General features: G+C 41.2%; 2 protein-coding genes across 5 annotated transcripts in view; both read right to left on the bottom strand.

Moving 5' to 3' along the window:
* Positions 1 to 24,193, bottom strand: part of aff2 (AF4/FMR2 family, member 2) — a 150,687-nt gene that overhangs the window by 21,393 nt on the left and 105,101 nt on the right. The window contains exons 11-17 of the mRNA XM_053428681.1: positions 12,165 to 12,285; positions 11,105 to 11,210; positions 10,870 to 11,005; positions 10,268 to 10,483; positions 9,269 to 9,476; positions 4,779 to 5,846; positions 4,562 to 4,677 (exon numbers count right to left, since the gene is read on the bottom strand). Of these exons, the coding sequence (XP_053284656.1) occupies positions 4,562 to 4,677; positions 4,779 to 5,846; positions 9,269 to 9,476; positions 10,268 to 10,483; positions 10,870 to 11,005; positions 11,105 to 11,210; positions 12,165 to 12,285 (1,971 nt within the window). The remainder of the gene's footprint in view (positions 1 to 4,561; positions 4,678 to 4,778; positions 5,847 to 9,268; positions 9,477 to 10,267; positions 10,484 to 10,869; positions 11,006 to 11,104; positions 11,211 to 12,164; positions 12,286 to 24,193) is intronic.
* Positions 1 to 24,193, bottom strand: part of zgc:66433 (uncharacterized protein LOC321250 homolog) — a 143,218-nt gene that overhangs the window by 93,983 nt on the left and 25,042 nt on the right. The window lies entirely within an intron of this gene.

The raw sequence follows: 24,193 nt of genomic DNA, 5'->3' as shown, positions 1-24,193 counted from the left end.
GATCAGGATTATTCATCACCGTCTGCAGCTCTCCTACTAAAGACCATATTTTCTTATTCATATAATTATTAACACTACTTTCAGTAATTATATAAATGACGAAAATGATGGGGAATCTCTCTTTAAATTGTTCTTCCACAATTTCTTTATGTATTTGTTGTCTTAAAGGGGACATATGATGCACATTTTACCAAAGTTGATATGGTTCCTTGGGGTCTTAATGAAATGTCTGTAACATATTTTGGTCAAAATACCACAAGGATCATTTAAAACAGCACCTTTTTACCCTGTCTAAAACAGCCCTCCTCAGATTGACCTGTTTTGAGTGCCCCACCCCCCTCACCCCCGGTGAGCCTGGCTGCAAGAGCCCCAGCTCCCCAGCGCAGCCCCGCAGTGGGAGCTGTGGGAGCCTGAGCTGGCGCAGCAGCAGCATCCTTCCACACTGTTGAGTCAATGATTAGAGGTGATCCGGGGGTCCCTTGTTTATGCGGCCACTTCAATGTCTGACGGGTAGCAGCAGCGAGCTAACGCTAGCCGGGCTCCACCGGCCCGATTAGCTCGCGAGCTAACGCTAGCCGGGCTACACCGGCCCGGTTAGCTCGCGAGCTAACGCTAGCCGGGCAGCCGGGCTCCCCTAGCTGGGGGGCTAGCTACCGTTAGCTCGCTCGTCCAAGGCCATGTAGCGAGACTCCCTACATTGGCATGGTGTGACTATGACGTTTATTTCGGTCGTAATCCCATTCGACGCACTCTAGCGTATCGTTTCTGAAATAGAGGAACCACAACAAATTGCGGGAGTTGTTTTTTTCCAGAGTGTTTGGGACGGTAGACATGCCAGATACCCAAATTAACGTGTAGAAGCACTACAAAAGTGGAATTTTCATAATATGTCCCCTTTAAAGCAGTAATTGCTCTTTAGACAAGGACGACCTGCCATCCCAATGTTTCATCAACATTGTTATTGTTAAATACACAAAAGTGCTTTGGAGCGACGCATGTGAACCCTGCTTCTCTACACTGGGATAACGTTGCCTAACCATTCTAATTTCATCTGCAGCTGCTCGTTGATGCATTCCTTCCCAAACTGTTGAGAGGCTGCCTTCCCTGCTTGAGCATCCACCATTATTCCCTCGGCTGCCTTATTGTGGCTCGTGACTCATATTGTTTGCAACACAACAGATAATATTTTTATATTTTTTCCCTTCCTGGGAAACTCTGGGGGTTTGATGCAGTGAGAAAAGTTGCTGAGCTTGCAGAACAACGCCCCAGGCCCCGACATTAGTGATAATATACAAAACCAGGGAGACAAAGACTAATTAGTTGTGTGCATGGGTGTGTGTGTGTGCGGGAGTTTGGGTGTATCCGTGTGTGGATTTGTGTCTGAACGCAGCATAATTGATGTGTGCTGGTGTGGTTGTGTGTAGTGATTGTGTGTATGACTATGCAAATTTTTTGTGCATTTGTGTGTGTCTATCCTTAAGCAGATGTCAGTGTGTGTGTGTGTGTGTGTGTGTGTGTGTGTGTGTGTGTGTGTGTGTGTGTGTGTGTGTGTGTGTGTGTGTGTGTACTTGTACAGATATCTTTGTGAGGACCATTGTGAATATAGACTAGATGGTTAAGGTTAGGGTGAGTAGCTTGGAAATTATGCATTATGCCAATGAGTGTCCTCACTAAGACAGAAGGACACGGATGTGTGTGTGTGTGTGTGTGTGTGTGTGTGTGTGTGTGCAGGACAGCATGTGAGAGCTCTTCTAGTTCTTTTAAAGGGATAATAAGTTCAGAAATGTACGGCACCACAGTATATCTGCCAAATCTTCCATAGTAATACATTTACAACGACTCAACTGTTCCTCTGCAAGGTGGCAAGAGTTCTGGCTTCCATCCATTATCTATACCACTTATCCTTTAAGGAGCATGAGGCGGCTGGAGCTAATCCCAGTTGACACTGGTCGAGAGGCGGGGTGCACCGTGAAGAGGTCACCACATACAGAGACAAACAAGCATTAATGCTCACATTTACACCTACGGGCATTTTAGAATCGCCAATTAACCTGCATGTCTTTGAGCTGTGGGAGGAAACTGGAGTTCCTCGAAAAAACCCACTTAGAGAACACTCCACACAGAATGGCCCTGGGGCTTGCACGCTGAACTCCTTCAAACCACTGTACCACTGTAGATATCAGGCTTTTAAAGTCCAAATTAAATTAAACTGCATTATTTTTTTCTGCTACAGCGGACTTATCCACTCTGTAAATCAAATATCTTGCTTACTTCTCTGAGAAAAAAACCTTATTTAAATTTTGTATTCATATGATATTTTTATTCTATTGCTTTGGTCTCTTGATGGCGTCTGTTTTCTTGACATTTATCTGTAGGGAAAACTAATATTTATCCGTCTACTTAAATAGAAAACATCTTTACAGAGAGCCAGTCAAAGTTTTGCATTGAGCAGTAACGTCAGCGATCTCTCACAGACAGAGCAGACATTTACTCTGCTACACAACGTAAGAGCCAGCCTGAAGAACCCTCATTAGCCTCAGTATCTAACAAACATGACCATGCTTGATGTCCTGCACCTGAGCTTGTTGAACAAGCCGACAAACAAACAGTCGCTGGGGAAAAGGGCACGGCTCACAACAACCCTCACTGACTCGTCATTTAAAGGGAAATGTTCAGGGAATCTTAAACCACAATCCTGAGAGTCAGCTTCTCATTCTTATCTTATTGTTTTTGTCGTAATTAAAAAAATTATTAATAATTATAAAAATACTATCATGACTTAATGTTTCAAGCCACCATATTGTCCCTGTTAAAACCAACCTCGGCTAGAAACTCAATCTTTAATCTACGTATCTTATTATCTGTTGTCAAAATATAGCCAAACATATGGAAGCAGCTTGACGCTAGCTGTCGGAAGGCGCAGGTTAGAAATGACAGAATGAGTCGGAGCAGAATGAGCTCATCATCCCGTTTACAGCTTCCATAAAAAGCCTGCTGGGTGATGAACAGACACTCTGGTGGCAGACTGAGACGTCTGCCACACAATGTCAAGAGTTCAACTCCAGGTCACCCCCCCACCCGCCTCCCCCCGCTGTATTTTCTATCACAACACAGAGACGCTATAAAAAAAAAATGTTTCCTGCGCGGGCGGTGACGTCCAGGCTTATTTATAGCAACAGCCAGCTTAGGATGTTTTTAATAATTCACACGCGAAGCAAAACTTCACACTGTGTCATCCCGGTGTCACAGTGCGAATTGGACTCACCTCTTTAATGACTTCATCGGCACATTAAAAACGTCAAAGCCTCCTAAAAATACTCTGTCTCCAGTAAACTTGATTAACTCGAGGAGTGTCTGTGCCAGTCACACGAGGCTGTGGTATTCAGTGAGGTGAATAATGGAGAAAGAGACTGACGATACAATGTTATGATAAACCTCCTGTGTGTGATGTGTGTCTCCTCTGGTGGAGATCATTCGTTCATTTTTGTGCTTTGAGACCAAAATAAGAAGCGTATTGATTCTAGTGCTGTCGTTGTTATGCTTTCATTGTGCTCTACATGTTCATTTGATGACTCCTGTGGGTCGTCATATTTTTTGGGCATGTCATTGTGGTATTGTCTAATTATGTGATTTGTAACAATCTTTCGGTAGAGGCTCCAAAATAATCCTACTAGGTTTTCTGCCTCCCCCTGCACTCTATAACATGCTTTAATGTATTATTTATAACTGTGCTGAATAAAAATTGAGAATAAACGAGAAATGAGTGTAACATTGTACAGTGAAAAAATTATTTGGCTTTTACGGCTTGTCAACACTACCTCAGATATATTTTTAAGTGGTTATTTTTACCTGCATTTAAGAAAAAACTCTCTGTCCACGTGAACCTTGTTTCATAAAAAAAGACTAAATTACAAACTCTCAAACAAGAATGCTTCTCCAGCAGGTGGCGATAAAGTCTACATCAGTGATCCATCAGGTACCGGAGAAGAACGCTGTGGTCCAAGTAATATTGGTGGAGGTAGTCGCCTGTGAATAACGTGGTGACATGGTGCCGTAATGCTAAGTTTAGCTTCACACTTAGACCTAGCATTTCTATCCACATGCAGAAAATCAGATATATGACCACAGTTGTTGTTTCTGTCAGATACTCATTACACAAAGCAACAGTGGACATGCATCAAGTATACTGTGATGTCATCATAACGCTAGGTTTAACATATATACACGGATACACAGAAACCAGAGTTTTGGGAAATCTGTACTTTGGAAACTTAAAAAGTGTTGAGGCTCAAATGGGCCTTGGAAAGATACGCATGTTATTATACAGTTCTAGAAAAAAATCGTACGATCTTGTCTTATATAACAGGATAAGGCTGAGCTCCATTCTGGCCAGTGTGTGGAAAAATATTGATACAGTATCTGCCTTCATTCTTAGATCTTCTACTGTAAGTCTCAGGAGTCTGTGTTGTTGACTCTGAGGGACCTAATGACTTTGCTCTACAGTACTGTGTACTCTTGTGTTCCCTCCTGCTTAGTCCATCGGGAAGCTGTTAACACTTACTCTGTCGAGCTGTTCTTGTGGTTGTGTATTGGAGAGATGCAGGGTGGGAGGAGCTGACAGTCTTTGTCCAGTCGCAGCTTCTTGTTTCCGTTGACTGATGACTCAGTGTGGTCAGACTGGGACCATAGACAAACAGAGAACACGCGTTAGAGATGCAGAGAAAAGTGTTTGCACGTAACATGGTGGAAAAACATGCAACAAAAATCTCTACACACACCTTGTGTTTCCTTTTGTTCTTGCTGCTGTGTTTCTCTGCTGGGACCATCGTGCTCCCAACTGCTTGTCTCCTGTGTTTACCTTCGTTCTCTCCTCTCTCTGTCCTCCCAGCCAGCCGGGGATTACTCTGCTCTTGCACAGGGGGGTTGTCCAGGACCCCCAGACCCAGGCATGCCTTCTCTCTGTCCCTCGCAGTCGTCCTTTCCCTCTCCCCCAGCCCTAATCTTTCTCTGTCCTCTCTATCCGTCTGCCTCTCTCTCTCTGTTAATCTGTCTTTGTCACCTTGCCTCTCTCTGTCCTGCGCCAATCGCTCACTTTCGTCCTCCTGTCTCTCCCCTTTAGTTACCCTCTGTCTTTCTCTCAGGCCTGGCCACTCTCTTTCTTCCTGCTTCTGTCTCTCTCTCTCTGGCACACCTGTCCTCTCCCCCTGCCTGTCCCTGTCCCTCCCCTGACTCACGTCCCTTTCTTTGAGTCCCACCCGGGGTCTTTCCCCCGAGCCCTGGCCGCCGGGCACCCTGCTGAGCAAACCTAGCTCGATTTTCACCCATAAACTCTGGATCTCCTGGTACTCCCTAAGGGGGGACAGTGGCACCTCGTGCCCCGTGTTGGAAGGTGGTGACATGGACTCCAGGTCCTTACACTGTCCTCCTAACCCTCCAGGATCAGGAACAGAAGGACCAAAGGAACCACTTATGTTGCTAATGCTTAGCGAGTTACAGCTATTACTGCTGCCATTGTTTCCACTGCTGATGCTACTATTACTACTGCTGCTACCATTAGTGGTCACATTGCTACTGTCTTTGACTCGCAGCCCTTTCCCTCCAAATGTCCCCAGACTCATCAAACTGTTGGCAGGGCCAAGGCATGGGAGGAGAGGCGTGTGCATGTGCGTGCTGGACAGAGTCTGCGTGTTAATGGCAGGGCGTGTGGTCTGCGGCAGAGCGGGGGCTTTCAGGGCTTCCTCCGATTCTGAATGGCATTCTGAGGAGGAGGAGGAGGAATCTGTTTCGATAAATTCCCGGGACTTGGGTGTGATTTTGGTGCTGGGCCCTCGGTGTTTCCTCTTATCCTGCTTTACAGATGAAAAACAGTAAAAAGAAAAAAAATGGGTCAGAATTATTTATATAATGCTTGCTAAACCTTCACCACTTAAAAAAAGTAATTATAAAAAACTTATTTTGTAAATACAAAAAAAGCTGTGAAGTGAAATGAAACTTGTTTGTCTAATTTTGAATGTCAGAGTCAGACAGATGAGTACGGACAGACTTATGTTTGAGTTTCTTATTTCTTAAAAATTCTTTAAACTTTCTAAGACATAGTAAATCTTTACTTTGGTGTGTAAAGTATGATACTTGTAAGTCTTTAGAGCCCATGTTCCCTGTGTACCTCAGCTCTAAGGCCCTGATATAATGTACGACTGTACTTGAGGCCTTGGACACAGAGATAGTGCTTCTTAAAAGGATCAGTTGATTACTGATTTATTGACAGTCAGAGTAATACAAGACTTCTGTTGTGTGTTAGAAACGTCATCACACCCAAATAACAGAAATTTTTCTCTGTTCAGAACAACGATGACATTTCAATTCTCACATATCTGGATAGTTTCAGGGGAAAATCCGGATTTCAGTGCATGTCCAAAAGCAGCTTATAACCACTCATCTTCTTGGTAGATACAGAAGCAACTCTTGCACCATCTTGCTGTTTTCAATTCAAATTGTGAAATGTCCCTGAATTCTTGATATTAGATGTGAACTGATCAAAGAGCTGCAGTGCTGTGTCTGTACAACCATCATGAGAAGACAACTACAGAGGCCGAAGCATCAAAGAAAGCCCCGCAAATGCTCCCAGTCTCCGGCGAAAACCTGCTCGCTTGGCAGCAACAAGGCGACGGGTTTTTCTCAAGCTTTTGGAATCGATCCAGTGCATTTTGCCATCTGCAAAAATCCATTCCCTACAAATGCCACATTGTGCTTTGTTGAAGAAGAGAAAAGAAAGGAAAAAATGGTCCTGTGCATAATTCTTATTTACACTCCTGGCAGAAGCGTTTCCTTTCTCGAGCACAAGTCTTCAGCCCCCTTCTTTGTGGGAAGCTATGCTGACACTAACATTAGCTGTCCTGCCAGCTGGTCCGCACAGCTACGGAGAGACTGGCAGCGAATCAAATGTGGCGACTGCACTCAAAGCACAGGTTGCAGATGTAAGCACTCATCTCGATTTCCAGGTAATTTAGGGAAGGTTATAATTTCTTCAGCAAAAGAGGAGAATTCTCAGCTGGTTCTCACTCAGGTTGCAGAATATGTGTAAAGACTGATACAGGACAAAAGATGTAAGATGGCAGCCCGTGACCTCAGAACCTTTTTGTCTTTTATTTACTTTTTCCAAAGCAGATTATATAAATGTCGTCCTGGACTGTAAATAAAAAGATGAATGACACGCCTCCACTTTCTCCTACTGTCCGGAACCAAAGCGGAAATATCCGGCATATGAACGCCAGCATCTAGTGCATTTGGAGTCTCCACACACAGTAGGGGAGAGCGGGGTAATGTGGGACATCGGGTAATGTGAGACACCCCCTGTATCTAGGCAACGGAACACATTTGTGTTCATTTGATCATTATGTTTACAAGCCCCTCCCATTCCCCCCTTGCCATGACGGATAAGTTGGTACTGGTGCTGTGGAAAGTATGTTTTTTTCACAAAAAAGCGTTTTTTGCATGTAAAAGTAAATTTTCTTGCTTTGAACTTAATCAAAAAAATTTGAATCAGGTAGAATAACTTATATCATACATGTTGGTGAACTTCCAACATATAAAACCATGTGATTGATGCTAGCTGAAGATTAGCCTGAATTGCTAAAAGATGTTGTTTTTCTAAAATTGTGGCTTCGGGGTAAAGTGGGACAAATGCTGGGGGGTAAAGTGGGACAGTGTCTCACTTTACCCCACCATGAAGCACGAGTTAAGTTTAGTCTTAAACATATTTTAGTGTTATATAACATTATATATGTTTTATTTTTAATGTCATAAACATTGTAGAAAAGCCATCATGCCAAGAAACTATACACCAGGAAGACAACCTGGGGCCAAACACCTCTCACAGAGATGGAGAGTGCAGCCGCTGAGGTCATGCAAGGAAAGAAGTCCTTAAGAAAAGCTGGAAGGGATAGAAATATTGATAAGACAACCCTCAAAAGATTCATAAAGAAAAAAGAGAAAGGGAAAGTAAAATCAGTAGCCTGGGGTGCAGTAGCTGAGGTAAAGAGAATATTCACAGATGAGATGGACGAGGAGCTTGCCAAACACTTGAAACAACAAGCTGACCAGTTCCATGGCCAGTTCCATAGCTGGGGTGAAGTGGGACACAAGACCACTTTTTTCAATCACATTTTCTCTGCCCTTTGTCCTGAAGACATTCTGATCATTTCCATTGCTAGAAAACATCCTGAATTAACGGGAAATGTGTACATTTTACTGATATATCATTTTAGCTCGCCTAGAGGGGAGCAAATGTAAAAAATGTCCCACATTACCCCGCTCTCCCCTATTAGGGAATGGAGCTGTGGTAGTGAGGTCCCACTAATACAAACAGTGTAGTCCATCTCAATATACAGCCTATGGTTGTCACTGTGATAACAACTCACACCTCACTGCTGTTGAAGAGGTGGCAGATGTCAGGATCAGACATGTTTTTGTTAATCGTGTCTTGGATTATGACAGATGAGCTTTAGTTTGCTAGTTTTTGGTCTCACAGAGTCATTGTTTGCATATAACAGACAGCTGTTATTGTCCCTCATGTGTATGAACACATATACATTTATTTTACTTCACATCCTCAAAAATCGTTGTTTCTGCAGAGCTGCAGTTGTTCAAATCGTCTTTGTAACATTGCAGCTTGTGATGGGTTTAATGTTCAGCGACAGTGGGAAGAAGTTTCAAATCCACTGCCAAACATATTTCACCTCATATTGTCATTTTTATTTGGCAGGATCTTTATATCATCTTTTTTGTCCTGTCCTTTTCTATAAATGTCTTACTAACATAAAGTCATTTGAGTGTATAAGTGACTTTCTATCTCTCTTTATTCCTTTTCTTTCCTTCTTTCCTTCTTTCTTTCTCCTTCAAACTACCCAATCTTCATAAAACCACTGAGCGTTAACTCGTCGGTTAAAAACGATGGACGATGATTCAGTCCCGTCTCTCTGTCCCTTCTTTTCTCCCTCTCGCGCGCTCTCCATAGTTCGATAAAACCAGCCAGTGTTGAGCCATAATAATCATGTAATAATACCGTTTTTATGCTGAGGAGTTTTATGACTTCATGGCAGATCATCCAGAGACTGTAAGATGAAGTAATCATTACAGAATACATGGACAATGTGCTACAAACTTGTGTAGGACTTGCTCTTGAATTGACTTCCAGTGCTTGAGTCATGTACTTCAATTGTTTGGAATTTAATCCCTTCTCAGAGGCGTGTCCCACCCCCCATAAACTAACCTGGTTTACACTGACGGCAGGTATTGGCACAGGTGTTTGCTGTGGCACTGCTGGTGGAGTCACTGTGTTGTTGTTGGAGTTGGCACCACCGCGAGGCTCTTTCCTGGGGGCAGTTTTCCCACTGGGGGGTTTGCCGCGCGGCCTTGGGGGGTTCTGGTTCTCCAGGGAGGGGGACGGCAACAGGTCCTTCTCTCTCGCTGCAGGGCTGCTGTGGGAGGAAGCACAGCAAGAGCAGGCGTCACAAATCCTGTTAGATTCACCCCTTGAGCAAGGCACTGCTTTGTTGAGCAAAGTTGTACATTGACAAACGGTAGAAAATTGCCTTGGTCAGCTCCAGGGGGCGAATATGTTTAAAAATGAAAAAAATACACAAGACAGCATGAAATAATTGAAAACAGCATGTATTCAGCTGAACTGGGAAGATGCGGAGAGCTTAAAAATTAAGGAAAAGAGAGAAAAAGAGAAATGATAGAGGGAGAAGAGAGTAAAAGAAAAGGGGGAAGTTTGTTCTTTTTCCTCATTAGCCTAATGTCAAGCTGAGCAGCCAGTTTGGCAAAGCTTCTAGTCAGAGTGAACATTTTCCACAACAGATGTGTTCAGAGGCGAGCTGCCAGCATGCTCCAAGATGCACTGGAGCCTCTGTTGGCTCTCAACACTAAGTGACAAACCTGGGTACTAAGGTGTTAAGAGAAACTGCTTTACCACTAACAAATAACACGGCAGTTACAAAGGACAAAACAAGAATTGAGCGGTTCTCTTCAAAGTATCAGATTGAATTTGCACCTACATCGTCTTAATTGCCTCATTTGTCAGACTGAAAATTATTTAATTTTATCCATTAACAAGAATAAGAGCATTTATTTTAGATGGAAGATAAAAAGCAAACAATTATTGCTGTATGCAAAAGATCGCCAATAATTTTGCATTAGAAATGAGTATTAAACAATATGTGGCTTTAGGATGCAGCTATAAGAAAACATTGTTTCCTTCCTGGTGTACCTGTGCTGGTTTGCTCTGCTCCATGTCTGGCTCTGATTATCCTCTGCACTGTTTGACCTCTCTGTCCGTCGGGGCTGTTTTTTTCCTGTGGTGTTCCTCCTCGGGGTCGTGACCTCTGGTCCAGACAGCAGGGCCGGTGACAGCCTCATCTTGGACCTCTGGCCCTCTCCTGAGGCCTTCTGGCTGAGCTTGGCCTTGGCCTTCTCTCTGCCCGGGCTGCGAAAAGCAAGACATGATTTCTCTCTCATGTGTTTTATGGATGGAGACCAGTCTTTGCATGCTGTTGCCTACATTTTGTTCCACCACCTGTCATTGTGTAACTCAAGTAGTGTCATTCACCAACTCCACCATGGAGGCAATGCTTCCATCTGCATTTGTTTGTTTGTTTATTTTTTTGTTAGCAGGATAATGCAAAAAAACTATTTCCATGACATTTTGTGGAGGAAAGGGTCATGGAGCGGATCTGGATCAGGGTGTGAATTTATTTCAGAATTTACATTGTTATTCCGAGAATAATTCAATTTTTTCAGTTGTTATGACTTGGCTGAGGTATTTGCTACTTTACTTGAATAGTTGTTTTGGCAAATATTTCAAGCAAATACCAGAAGGCTCCTCTCGTATCCTTGTGCTCCACTGTTGGTGCAGCTTGAACCGGGGTGCTGATGGATCCACAGGGCTTGGCCTTTGCAGCTGTACCCACTCCTGGTGCTTCACCCCCTGGACCCTGGTTGACGGAGCCTAAGCAGCAGAACATTAGTTAATTAGTTCAGATAAACTTTTTAAAATCTATTCTGTCGATCTTATTTATGACACAAAACACCTTCCATATCTACCAACCTGTGCCATGATGTTCTGGCTGAGGGGGAGCCAGAGGTTTGGTTTGAGCTTGGACTTTGTTCAACCAGCTGTCCAGCTGCCACTTGTTGGTGGACGGGGGCTCGGGCTAGAAGGAAAGAACCTCTACAGATTACTGAATATTTTGTAAGTAAATAAAAAAATAAACTCTGTGACATATTTGAATCTGGAGTGCCATGTCCTCATAGATTTTACTGTGCGATAACTCAAGGGAATATGCAGTTGCAAGTGGATGCAGCCAAAGGAGGAATGAAATAATGTAATAATACCATATATACCATCATGCTTAGTTTTGCACACACATAAATAGGCTTTAAATCTGCTTGTTTTATTGCTTCTGGTTGTGCTGATTGTTTTCATGTTATGAAACCAGTGGGTATGAAACCAGGAAGCATTGCTCCATTAAAATACTGTGATAATCAATGTTAGGAATCAGTTTTCATCAATTGCATTACCTAGAGCATTCAGTGGACAGGCAGTCACACTCAAAGTGAAAAGAATAGTGTTAATCAGGACGGACAAACAAGCCAATGAAATCTCTTTAAGAAATGTAACCTAAATGACACACATTATCAATATTTTTGCTTTTATTAATGGACTGCTGAATTTGATCTCTGCTCTAAAATCAATAAAGCTTTTGACTCACAGAATAAACAAGACCTTGGATGGTGACAGTAATGATTTGTTGTCTCCAAATTAGAGATATATAGATGCATGTGGCATAACCCATAAATCAAGGTTCATAATGAATATATACTAATATCCCTCCTATGTTGTGATTAGGGATTTCCTATTCCCTCTGTTAGGTTAAATGAACTTGAGCCACAGCGTCTACTTAAAGATGAAACAGAAATCTATATATAATACTTTCCATTTATTTCTTCCACAAACATTTTAATTGACTTGTTTCCTTACAAGAAAGAATGATTTTAAAATCCGTGTTGCTTATGATATTCATTCTGTGCATTTCATCGCCTGTGTGTGCACAGATACAGTTACAGAGAATACACATTAACACACCTATTCACACTTGTCATCCTACCTCTGGTGTGTGTGTGCGTGAGGCCCGGTTGTATTCGCTGTCACTGGAGCTGCTCCCTGATTCGTCTGTGTCCGACTCCGAGCTGCTCTCTGATTCACTGCTGCTGTTTCCTGAGGCACCACTTTTGTATAGAAAGAGAAACGGAAAAGAGGGAAGGAGGAATAAAAAAAGAGAAGAAAATCAACATGTCAAAATGGAACAAAACTAAACTAGCTTCATTAGATGTTGTAAAAAGAATATCCATGAACACTGTCACTGTCACTATTTTTGCGGTGACAACAAGTAAGTACATTTTCATATGTCCAGACAGGGACACCCACACTCTCAATTGCTTTTTGGTAATTCTAATAATCCACACTGCAGCACTGTCTGACAAAACTGAGAAGAAAAGGAATGAACTATGCATATATCAGTGCACACAATCAGTCCATATGATGTTTTTCTTTATCCTCAGAATCCCTATAATTCATGACAGGACGTAGTTGATCTGATTTAATCTCGGAATATACAATAAATAAATAAATAAATGATCAGCTGATTGTTTGTTCCTAATAACCACTCAAAGGGAGGTCATCCTTATAATTCACACACTCATAAACTGACGGTAGATCAGTGCATTCCTGCTGAAGGACACTTTGACGTGTGGCCTGGAGGAGACGAGGAAGCACCAACCTTCTGATCATTGGACGCCAGAGATCCCATCATATTTTTTTGCATTTCCAAAATTAAGTACCTGACTATTGCCTATGGACTGTGAGAGTTAACTGCAGTCTACTGTTGTTGCATCAACCTTCCATTCTCCAAAACTAAAAACAACAATAGACCTGATGCCTCTTGTCCTTTAATCTGAGCTTTCTACGACTGAAAGGACTCAGCCACTAGAGTCAATCATTTCTTTCAGAAGAGCTTTGGATGACGATTGGTCTTTCTCTGTCTGTATTTGGACAAGCACAATGCAAAGACATCGCAGAATGGATCTACTGTATATCTATACAACACAACAACTGCTTCAATACCCCATATAGTGTATATAGTCTTTGTTTGCTGCAGATTCATTTTACTACAAAACAGTACTGTACAGTGAGTACAGTCTGTTAAACCTTTCTGTATTACAATTGTTTACAACTGTGCCTGTTGTGCTGGTTTTGGTTTATATTCTGAACACTGGCTTGAAATGGAAGCTTCCCTGGGCAATGTCCCTCTGTAGCATATAGTAATACATTTACTAATATTAATAATAACTTACTTACTGCCCCTTTAGATGCTGACTACACAGTTTTGCAACTACTAATCTATCCGTTAGTTCCAGCTTCTTCCTGTAAAATGACCTTCCAACATACTTTTTTGCGTGTATTTGTCTCTAAGTTCCTGAAATTTAGTATTACATTTTTTTCTACTGATAATTTCGGCACAACCTGCCAGCTGCTCCAAAAATATTTTCGTCCATTGGAAAAAACCTAATAATACTAATTAAACATTTTCCCTACAAGTTTCACGACAAACCTTATTAGAATATTCTGATCGTATGGAGAGAATATTTATCCAACATTATCAAATAAGCATCAAAATAACGACTAATTTACACAAATTACAGCCCATATCATCGAGTCCTTGATTTTAATTAAAGAAACACCCTACAGTTGTAAATATATATAAAAACCAGCCTTGTCTCCTGATTCAGTGAAAATTAGAAAGCAACTGACGGAATTTAATAAACTGCTTTTAATGAACGCATGAACACAGCACTTTGAACCAGTTCAATCATCTCATGCTCTCTGGTGCTTTGGTTGGCCTTCGGTTGGTGATCATCCATCCTTCCGCAGCACTTTGAAATGGCCTCCTAGAGGCAACACAATCGCTCGTCCTCAGGAACTCAGGAATACACACAAACACGCTCGCACACAAAGACATTGCAATTATGTGTAGGTCTCTGTTTGTGTTACTGTGTCTGGTGGTCGTGTGTGAGAGTGAGAGAGAGCGTGCACGTAATTTCAGTTCAAGGCTGCCATCACAGCAGACACCAATCTGTGTGAGCAGTCAAGCAGCAAATCCATCAACTGTTCCTCGGGCAACACACACACACAAGCAAACGCACACACATTTGCACGCACAAACTCACACACATGCAGACAAAAATACACACAGACATATACACACACGGTGACAGATACTGTATGAATGCAGTCTCTGGCCTGTTTCTCTTCTTAATCATTACTCATCTCTTCTCTTTGTCTCTCCTTTGATTTCAATTAAATCTTCACCTCACTTTGCTCCATTAGCAACACAGTTGAAACAGTATTGGCAACTTGATGAGTCAAACTCCCTGTTTACATGGTGTGTGTTTGTGTTTCACTTTTGTGTAGGCCGTCCTCCATTAAATCACTGCTGTGTGTTTGGCTGGGAAATCAACACCACCACAAAAAAAGCAATGACAGAGATTTGATTCCCATAAAAGTGACTTATCGATCATGACATTCAGCTTTCTCTCCAGACAGGAAACATTGAATATGTATGTTCCACGTCATTTCTAAATAACCACAGCAATGGGGTGTCGTCATGGCAAAGAGTCAAGAAGTCAACTATGGACGATACCGAAGTGGAAGGGATATCTCCTCTTACATAATAAGAGATCATTGTTTAAGTTGTATTCGTATTAAGTGGGCGAAAGACAGAAGGCAAGAGGGTATGTGAAGGTATTTTTGTCAATCAATCTGTTTTGTTCAGCATCATTTTGAGCAGCCTTTAATTTCTCTTTATGTACTCTGTACTGCTTCTACCTGCATTGGATGTGCCTGCAATTTAATCCTAAAATCTTAAACGGGACATATTATGAAAATTCCACTTTTGTAGTGCTTCTACACGTTAATTTGGGTATCTGGTCTACCGTCCCAAGAACTCTGGAAAAAAACAACTCCCGCGATTTGTTGTGGTTCCTCTATGTCAGAAACTATACGCTAGAGTGCGTTGAATGGGATTACGACAAGAATTGACGTCACAGTCAGTCTACATGGCATAGCTCCCCCCCCACCGAAGGCGGAGATCTGGCGGAGGAGGAGACCAGGGTAAATTACGAGCCACAGCCCCCTCCTCAGCTCGGGGCGGCGGGTGTTAGCTGGGGAGCCTGCTGAGGGGGGACTCAAAACAGGTCAATCTGAGGAGGGCTGTTTTAGACAGGGTAACAAGGTGCTGTTTTAAATGATCCTTGTGGTATTTTGACCAAAAAATGTTACAGACATTTCATTAAGATCCCAAGGAACAATATCAACTGTGGTAAAATGGGCATAATATGTCACCTTTAAGCGAATACAAACGAGCCCTTTTACATGAAATACTGACAGTTAGTCCTAAACATGACAAATCTGACATCTATCTTGCAAAATTACAGTCTGCAGTATGTTAGTCTTCTCACTTGCTTTTGGCCTTCTAGTTTCCATTTAGTTTCCCTGGTGTCTAGAATCAGACCCTCAGTATCTTGGGTTCTGACTCTGCCATCGTGGGCCACCTGCTCAGCTTATGCTGATGCAAGCCTCCAGTCCTGCCCCCTGACGGGAACCTCCACCACAGCCTCAGAAGAGACACCATCTTAAATTCTATCTTGAGTTTATTGCTTACTTTGTGTGACATTACTTACTGGGCGGGTAGTGTGGAGTGGGGGTTTATCAGAGTCTTTTTGCCCACAACAGCTGACTGCTGCTGAAAATGAGATGGAGACTGGTGAGGAGGAACCAGGACAGTAAAGTTGTGGGCCGCACAGTAAAACATTAAGATGTAAAGATGGGATGGAGTCTGAAGAATGCTGGTTAAGAATCACTGAGATGTGATGTTTCCCGGATCAGGATTGTCAAACATTGTTTCAGTCTTTCACAGTGAACAGTCCGTTCATACATGGATTACTGGAGGACTGCAGACAGCCTCTGTGACAGCAGAGACATGTTGGACTTCTGTCTACATCAGTTGTTTGTCCCCCTCTGCCATTAAAGAATCTTTGGATGTGTGGGTAGAAAGGAGTCCTGTGAATCTGCAGCAGCTCTCTGATGTAGAGAAGACTCATTACTATTCCTGACTCAACAGATTTTGACACAATTGCAATAAATAATAGTTTATATTCTAAGAAACAGACTATTTTGATTGCATTTCTGTCCTTTATTTGAATGCGCATTTCCAATGTGTACATTTAAAAAGTGTAGAAAAGCCAGACATTTTAAAAAAAGTAAGAGAAGAAATACTTGAAAATCCAAAATAAATAAACCATCCATTAAACTGCCAAAGTTTCGAACTGCATCGCAACCCCCCCAAGGTTATAATCACCCTCAAGTATTCAAGAAAATATTTCAGAGGAAAAATGTCCTCAAAGGTAGTGACCGTCCTGGGTTTATATCTTTCAGACAAAGGCATGAACTCCAACAGAGAAATAATAAAGGATCTGGGATTCTCCTCGACTAAATCCAGATTGATTGGGAGGGGAGTTGCAGCCAGTGCAGCCAGTTAATCACAGATACAGTCCAACTGCTTCTTGATGTAGGTTGTTCTTTTATCCAGAGCCTTTTCTTGTTTGACGTGTGCCTGCTTTTTAACACTGATCACTTCCCCCGGTGGCCTAGCCCACATTGTCGATGAGACATTGGCAAGAAATCAAAGTGAGTGCAAACAACAGCTGCGTGTGTGTGCTCTGTAGAAGTGTGTTGTTCTCACCCGTCTTTACAGCTCGTAACACTGGATAAGATCTGGGGTTTTGAGTGTGCTGGACTTAAATGACCCCCGAGCCCAGCACCCGAGGCCATGCAAGGGAAAAATGAATGAATTCTGCTGCTTTAATATTTTTATTCGCTGTTTCATTATTGGATGTTTACAACATAAAATGTTTCCTTTCCTCAACGAGAGAACATCTCCAATGGGTTGTACATAATAGACAAAATCGTTCACAGGGACATTTAATAAATTTGATGGTAGCCTTTTTATAGCGTTTCATATCATCCCTTCATTTGCCAAAAGATCAAATTGACTGGAAGCACAAGACGAGTCTACATTCCCCACACTGATATGTTTGTGTTTTTTGTTTGAACAGCGGCTTGTGAAGTTGAAGGAAAGCCTGAGTGTCTTTTCTTCTCAATGGGATTTTCAGTTGAGTGCTCTCTAGCCTATTTTATTCTGGCAACATAAACAGTGTGAGCTGGAGGAACAAGATGAAAGGAGATGAATATGTGTATAAGAGCATTACATCTGGCTCTCTTTCCTCTTCTTCTCTCTTAACCCTGAGGAATCAGCCATCAGCCGTCGGAAATAATTTCATACCGAAGTCAACGCCAAATTGGAAATGCAACGCTAGATGGTGCAGAGTGACAGAGTAGATTTAGAAAAATACAAATGATATGGTACTGTGTAAAAGTCGAAACAATTGAACATAACATTTTGACATGGCTTATTATTTAGAATATTGTTTGATATAGGTAATTTTCCTGTATGTTAATTGTTAGTTTGTCTATTTTCCATCTTTTGTTTCATATATTTTAATATATAATTTTTAAGGCATATACTAATGTTTTACATTTATGTACATCACAGTTCTCATTATCCACCATATGTTCTTGTTATCCTTTTTTTCCAATAGTATCTTATGTTTCCTCATGTTTATCTCCTTTCAGCCCCATGTAACAAGGCAGAACATACAAATAAATATATATATATATATATATTAAAGACCATCGCCTCTTCACTGTTTCATACAGGTGTATACCTGTTCTTTCTATATCTTACACATCAATACAAATATTTAGCTTATTTAGTGCACAGAGCCTCCACTCTTTTTATTCTATGTATGCCTGTGTCAGTGTTGCATAAGTAACACAGATAAGACCTATGAAATAGCCTTTGTCAGATCTCCGGGCTCCAGCAGAGGCTTTGGTGTCTGTGTGTTTATTCGTGTGATAAAATCACAAGCACAACAGGGGAAATGAAAGCCTTACAACCCCGACAAAATGATCTGTTGATTTGATGTGTCCAGTGGGCCTCACAAGATCCACACAACACCCACATACTCACAGGCAGCAGCTAAGCTACAGCGGCTATCCTTCCGTCTACAGCGACTTTACAAAGCCGACATTATTCATGGTTGGAACCTTTGACGAGGTCAAGCGGAGAACTGGCTCTGTGAGCGAATAACATGTTTTTACATTACATAAGAGACATGTTATCTGTTGTGTGGATACGAGTCAATTCAGTCATCTTATCAGTAACATGAAAATCACTTAGACTAAATTGTCTTGTGCTTTTAGAGCTCCTTGTAACAGTCTTACATTACAAGCTGAATATAGAGAGCTGTTAACAAGCTAAGCACAGGGTCTGTACAGCATGACACATATATATTTCTGACATGTCCAAATCCGTGTTTACTAGTTTAACAGTGGAAAACAAGGTTGTGCTTGGTCTTTTCATTAATAACCAAAGTGCATCTTCCATTCCTTTTGATGCAACATTGTGTGATTGTTATTATGACAGATTTACCAGGTAGCAAGAGAGAAATCTTCCCTGTAGAGGGAGCAAATATATTTACAATGTCTATTGTATGAGTATCATCATGACTGGTCAAATAATTTGCCAATTTCACTCATCATTTCTGCTGTGTGTACCTTTGTGTGTCACAAGTAGAAGTTAAACATGTTGAGCACCATGTAGGTGCATATTGCTATCTTGATAACGTGCCCTTATTCACAGTGCAATGCTGCAGCACTGACTTCAGATCAGGGGTTTGTTGGTTGATAACACAATCCCTTTCCATGTGCCTAAATAGTGTAATGCACCAACAATGCACCTGAGCCGACACCTTATTAGAACCATGACAACGGAGTTGAATCACACTTTGTACAATATAAATATACACTACATATAATCATCAATATTATAATCAATGATATAAACTAAATATCAATATAAACTCATCTTAGTCATAGAATTGACATACATATTAAGCCATAGTTTTCTTTAAAGAAATGAAAACCAGCTAAAACTGGGGCTACGGTCAGCCACTGCACCATCGTCAGGTAGGATCACTGTAAGTAATGGACCTTAGAGTCCAGGCTACGTCATTAAAAAACATTTTTCAAAACAATGTATGACTATGTGCAAGACACAAAAAAAAATAGTGTAATGTCTAAAGTGAATAGATTTGCAAAATGATGTGTATTTCCATTGGCTTTCAATAATCCACGTATGGCTGTTAAAGCATGACTCCTGTGTTGTGTTTATGTTAAGGGTTGTCAAACCACTTAGTTAAGGTTAAAGAAAAATCATGGTTTTGGTTTAATCATGTAAAAAGGTCAGTGAAAACATAAAACTGGACCATGTTTACTTATAGGTCCTGTAATTTATATGCCCACCATTAACCCTGACCAGTGCATGCAGAGATTACATGTCTCTGAAAACGTACAAGACCAAACCAATTAGCAGGAGATGAATGTTATTTTAAAACCAATCAATTGACTTTTTTTCCGCATACACTGTAGTCTGTGGTCACCTTTATTTTCAGCATCTTCCACTCACCCGATCTAATCAGTCTTCAATTAATTTCAATTTAACTTCAAAGGAACTGAATTTAATTGAATACATCCCACAGGCCCTGTTAGCACATTATGGCTGATCTTTACCCTTCGTTCTGCTCCTCCCTCCAGACCTCAGCCAACGGTTTAGTCAGCAGAGTCAACTGGAGTGTGTGTATATAACCTGTGTGTATCCACTGCATCCTGCAGACTCTCAAAAACTCCCCATCTTCAATTATTCTTGCTATGTATCTGATGTTATATTTCACATAATGAACTCATTATGTATTACACTTGGCGTATTTTTATGATAAGAATAATTCAATCAAGCACAGCAAATAGTATAAGTTTTTTTTGGGCATTCAATGTGAACACTGTTGTTATAATTACAGAGCTGCAGCTCCACACTGCCTTAATGTCTGACAATCTGGGGAATCTGAAATATCCTCAGTTTTTTTATTTTGTTTTCCCCTCTATGTGCTCTTATAAACCCAGGGTACATTTGTGTTATGGTTCAGTTTAGACTGTGACAACAATAATTGAACAACAGCAATCGAACATAAAAAAGGACAATGCACATGACAATAGACGGTTACAGCATTTTTTTTTCTCCTCCCAATCGCTTCTGCTGGAAAACTGAATTGATTAGCCTCTACAGGCAATGGGGTGTATGGCTTTGAGCCAGACGGGCTGCGGCTCAGCTTAACCACAGCCAGCAGAGTGGCAGAGTGTGACACAGAGGGATCATGAAAAACAGGTAAATATAGGCTCTAAAAATAGCTAAAGAAGTCAGTGAAAATATGCAGAATCCTAACGGTAAGACGTTCACTGTGAAGTGCAGTGTGGAGGCCATCTGGGCTCAGTTCATCTGTCATCTTATCATTTGCCTTCAGCTCGCTGCTTCTGCCCTCCACTTGGCAGGGCTCCCCGCTGCACAGCTGGCTTTACAATCTCTCTCTCTGTCTCTCTCAATCACTCACAAGTGTGTGTCAACTGCAGTGGTTGTGTGTGTGTGCGTGTGTGTATTTGTGTGTGTGTTTGCAGGCATATTTGCATGCATTGGTTGTTTATCTGACTCGAGGGGTGAGTGTATGATATTTCGACCCATTTGACAGGATTTATAAATTATTGCAAGTCCTTTATTGAAATCGAACAACGATTCAAATCTATTTGACCCCCTGACATTGGAGCACAAATGTAATAAAAATACCATTTGCCATTCATAGGTCCATTGATTTTTGTATATTGCAATGTAGACGAATGCATGTGTGTTTTTGTGTGGTAGAGTGTTTGTTGTTGGGTGTGGAATATGTGGAAAGTTTAAATTTGTGTACAGTTTACCATTATGAGTTATTTTAAATATTTTTCATGTCATATTCTTTCCTAATAAATCGCATTGTCCAAATCCCCCCCCCACACACATCACATGAAATACTAATATTGCATCTCATGTTTGAGGCTCACAGGACATTTCTTGTGGTTGTAGTTCAATGTTAGTCATAAATTATGAAGTCTGAAAAAAAAAAAGTTTCCACCTTTTCAAAAGCACAGCTGCCGATGGATTCCGGCATTCAGCGATGTGTGCATGAGTGTGTATTTTGTGTGTGGGTTTGCCTGGGGCAGTACTGTGGGGAAGGCTATAACAGGTTTCCATTCCTCCATATGTAGTGTTATGCTCCCTGGCAGCAGCAGCAGTGACAGGGTTTGAAAGAGCGTTTCACATCTGAATTCATGTCACATTTGATAGACTTGACTGGAGCAGGGTGCACATGCACTGTTTAACCTGTTTCTTTAACCTGCCAACATGTTTGTGTCAGTGATCATGAATGGGATCATCATCTCTGATGGGTTACATCACAGGACGAGTGAAGTGGGCCTACAGATTTCTGTCTCAGCTGGGTTGCGTCGGAAATTTCGGTCTCCAGTCTTGCTTTACCTGGCTTTGTCAGACTAGCTGCTACACATGCATTATGCAAAAGTGGAGCATCACGATGAAGCAGAACTATCAGCCCAACTTCTAACAATGCATTTTAGTAGATTTAACCTGCTGGTTAATGGACTGGAGAACTGCAAATGAGCAGATAGCAAACCTGTACCAATGCTGAGGTGTTTCCAGCTGACATGAGAGTCTTTCCAACTTGGAAAGAGTTGCAAGTATTTCTCAGCTGTGTTCCCATGTGGCTGCAGTTTTCTCTTCTGATTGTGTTTAGTGACTGGAAGAAGGCAGCAATATACATTAGCCATCTTGTTGATGTTGACTGAGATGCTTTGGCTTCAGAAAATTTTGGGAGCTGTCATGTCGTCCATTTCGGATTAGTCTATAGATCATATTGATGATGTGGTAGTTACTTTCCATTGAAAACAGTTGGGAACACTGGGACTTCCCAGCTCACCAGCTCCAGTATATACTTCAACACTGTCAACACATCTTATTTCACAAAGACACACAGATGAACTTTGCAGTGCCACATTCTAGGGTGACCAGAGGTCAAAGCGCACTGCTTTATACAGTGGGTACGGAAAGTACCCCTTTAAATTTTTCACTCTTTGTTTCATTGCAGCCATTTGCTAAAATCCAAAAAGTTAATTTTATGTCTCATTAACTCAGCACCCCATCTTGACAGAAAAAAAAACAGAAATGTAGAATTTTTTGCAAATTTATTAAAAAAGAAAAAATGAAATATCACATGGTCATAAGTATTCAGACCCTTTGCTAAGAATTGAGTAGAAGCACCCTTTTTGTTTTTGTTCTGTCAAGATGGGGTGCTGAGTGTACATTAATGAGAAATAAAATGAACTTTTTGGATTTTAGGAAATGGCTGCAATGAAACAAAGAGTGAACATTTTAAAGGGGTCTGAATACTCTCCGTACCCATTGTATTTTCTTACACGCCTTTGTTGTTAGTACAGTGGCATCTAGCTTTAGCTGCATTTTTCTGGTAATTTGCAAAGCGACAATTTGAGTTTATCAGTTTCCGTCATGTAAATAATGTTCAATTCAACATTCCAGACTGGGAAAGTGTTATTTATCTGAAAGCACTGATATGTGTCTGATATGTCTGACTTGGCACTAAAAAGTAGGAGTGCTGCCAGTTCAATGATGACATTTAATAGATGTGCTTTACTGAACAAGCACACTATTTGTAATCCACACATGTCCACCTCTGCAATAAAGCAACATCCACTCACCATTATTACACTATTCAAGTGTCACTCCTGTATAGTCCCCATTAATTGTGTTTTTAGCAAACAATTATTGTTATGTGGTATTCTTCAAAAGCGTAGTGAACATTTGTGTCTTTTATTTAGTTTTCGTTGTGTGTTAAGACAGCAACTAAGTGTCTGTGTCCATCCACTTGCATCTTTTCCTTGACTTTGTATACAGTCACACTGACAGGTACTTTGGGTTCACTCCTTCAGAAAAGCCAAACATATCGGCTATTCAAATGTTGCTTTTATTCTCTCTCATTTAATAATGATATTCAATTCATTCTGATTTAAGTGTCATCTTCTATCAAGTTTGCTTCATAAACTTCATAAAACCATGAAAATAAAATTATCCAATCAGATTTTCCTTTATTGTAGTGTAAGCAGAGAAAAAGGTTAGCTTGCTCATTCATTGGTTCAGATGTCATAACTGGGACCAGGAGACCTCATAGTTGTGTTTGTTAAGACAATGGCAGGTGAATTAACCAATCACGTTTGATTTATTGTAGGTAGGACCACAAATCACTGCCCTCGGCCTTCCCTTGCTGAAAGCCCAAGGCCACAGCTATCTCACAGGGTTTAGCTTTTCCCCGTCCAGGGGTTTAAGCTCCTCAGCGGATCAGTGACTTCACTCATTCGGTCAGACAGACGGCAAGATGGCAACATAATAAGATACGAGATGGCAGGGTAGAGAGAAGGATAGGTCAGACAGCAAACTGACAGCGTTAATAACAGAATGTAAATTGCTCTGAAGCTCTGCTTTAACAAGATTTGGACTTGACAAAATTATCCATTTAAACCAAGTTTGCCTCATGGCTGGTTATTGAAAGAAGTGAAGAATAAGTTGACCGACTTTTTGTAGTGGAGTATGCATGATACTCCATTAAAAGTATTAACACTTTTTTGAAAACCCCATTTTCACTCTTTGGATCTGTGGACTTTTATCGAATACAATTATTTTAATGATCAAGAAGTGGAGAAACAATCGGACAACAAACAATCTGCGGACATCTTCAAAGGATGGAGGGCTTCAACGTTATGCTGTCTTGCTGTTTTTTATGATGCTGATAAATCTGAATGAATTGCATTGGCTCTAGCAAATCATTGAATTACAACATTGTTTTGTGTAAAATGAACTGAGTAGTTGAATGCATCTCTGCTGAGATATATTATAATGATACTATTCCCTGTCATAGTTAGACAGGACCCCCCCCTTAATTCCCCCCCCTTCCTGGTGTTTCTTCCTCCCCAATTTGTGTGTGTCTGTGTGTGTCTGTGTGTGTCTGTGTC

Source organism: Pleuronectes platessa, chromosome 8, assembly GCF_947347685.1.
Source record: "Pleuronectes platessa chromosome 8, fPlePla1.1, whole genome shotgun sequence".
Lineage (NCBI taxonomy): Eukaryota > Metazoa > Chordata > Actinopteri > Pleuronectiformes > Pleuronectidae > Pleuronectes > Pleuronectes platessa.
This window is presented reverse-complemented; position numbering and strand designations above follow the sequence as displayed.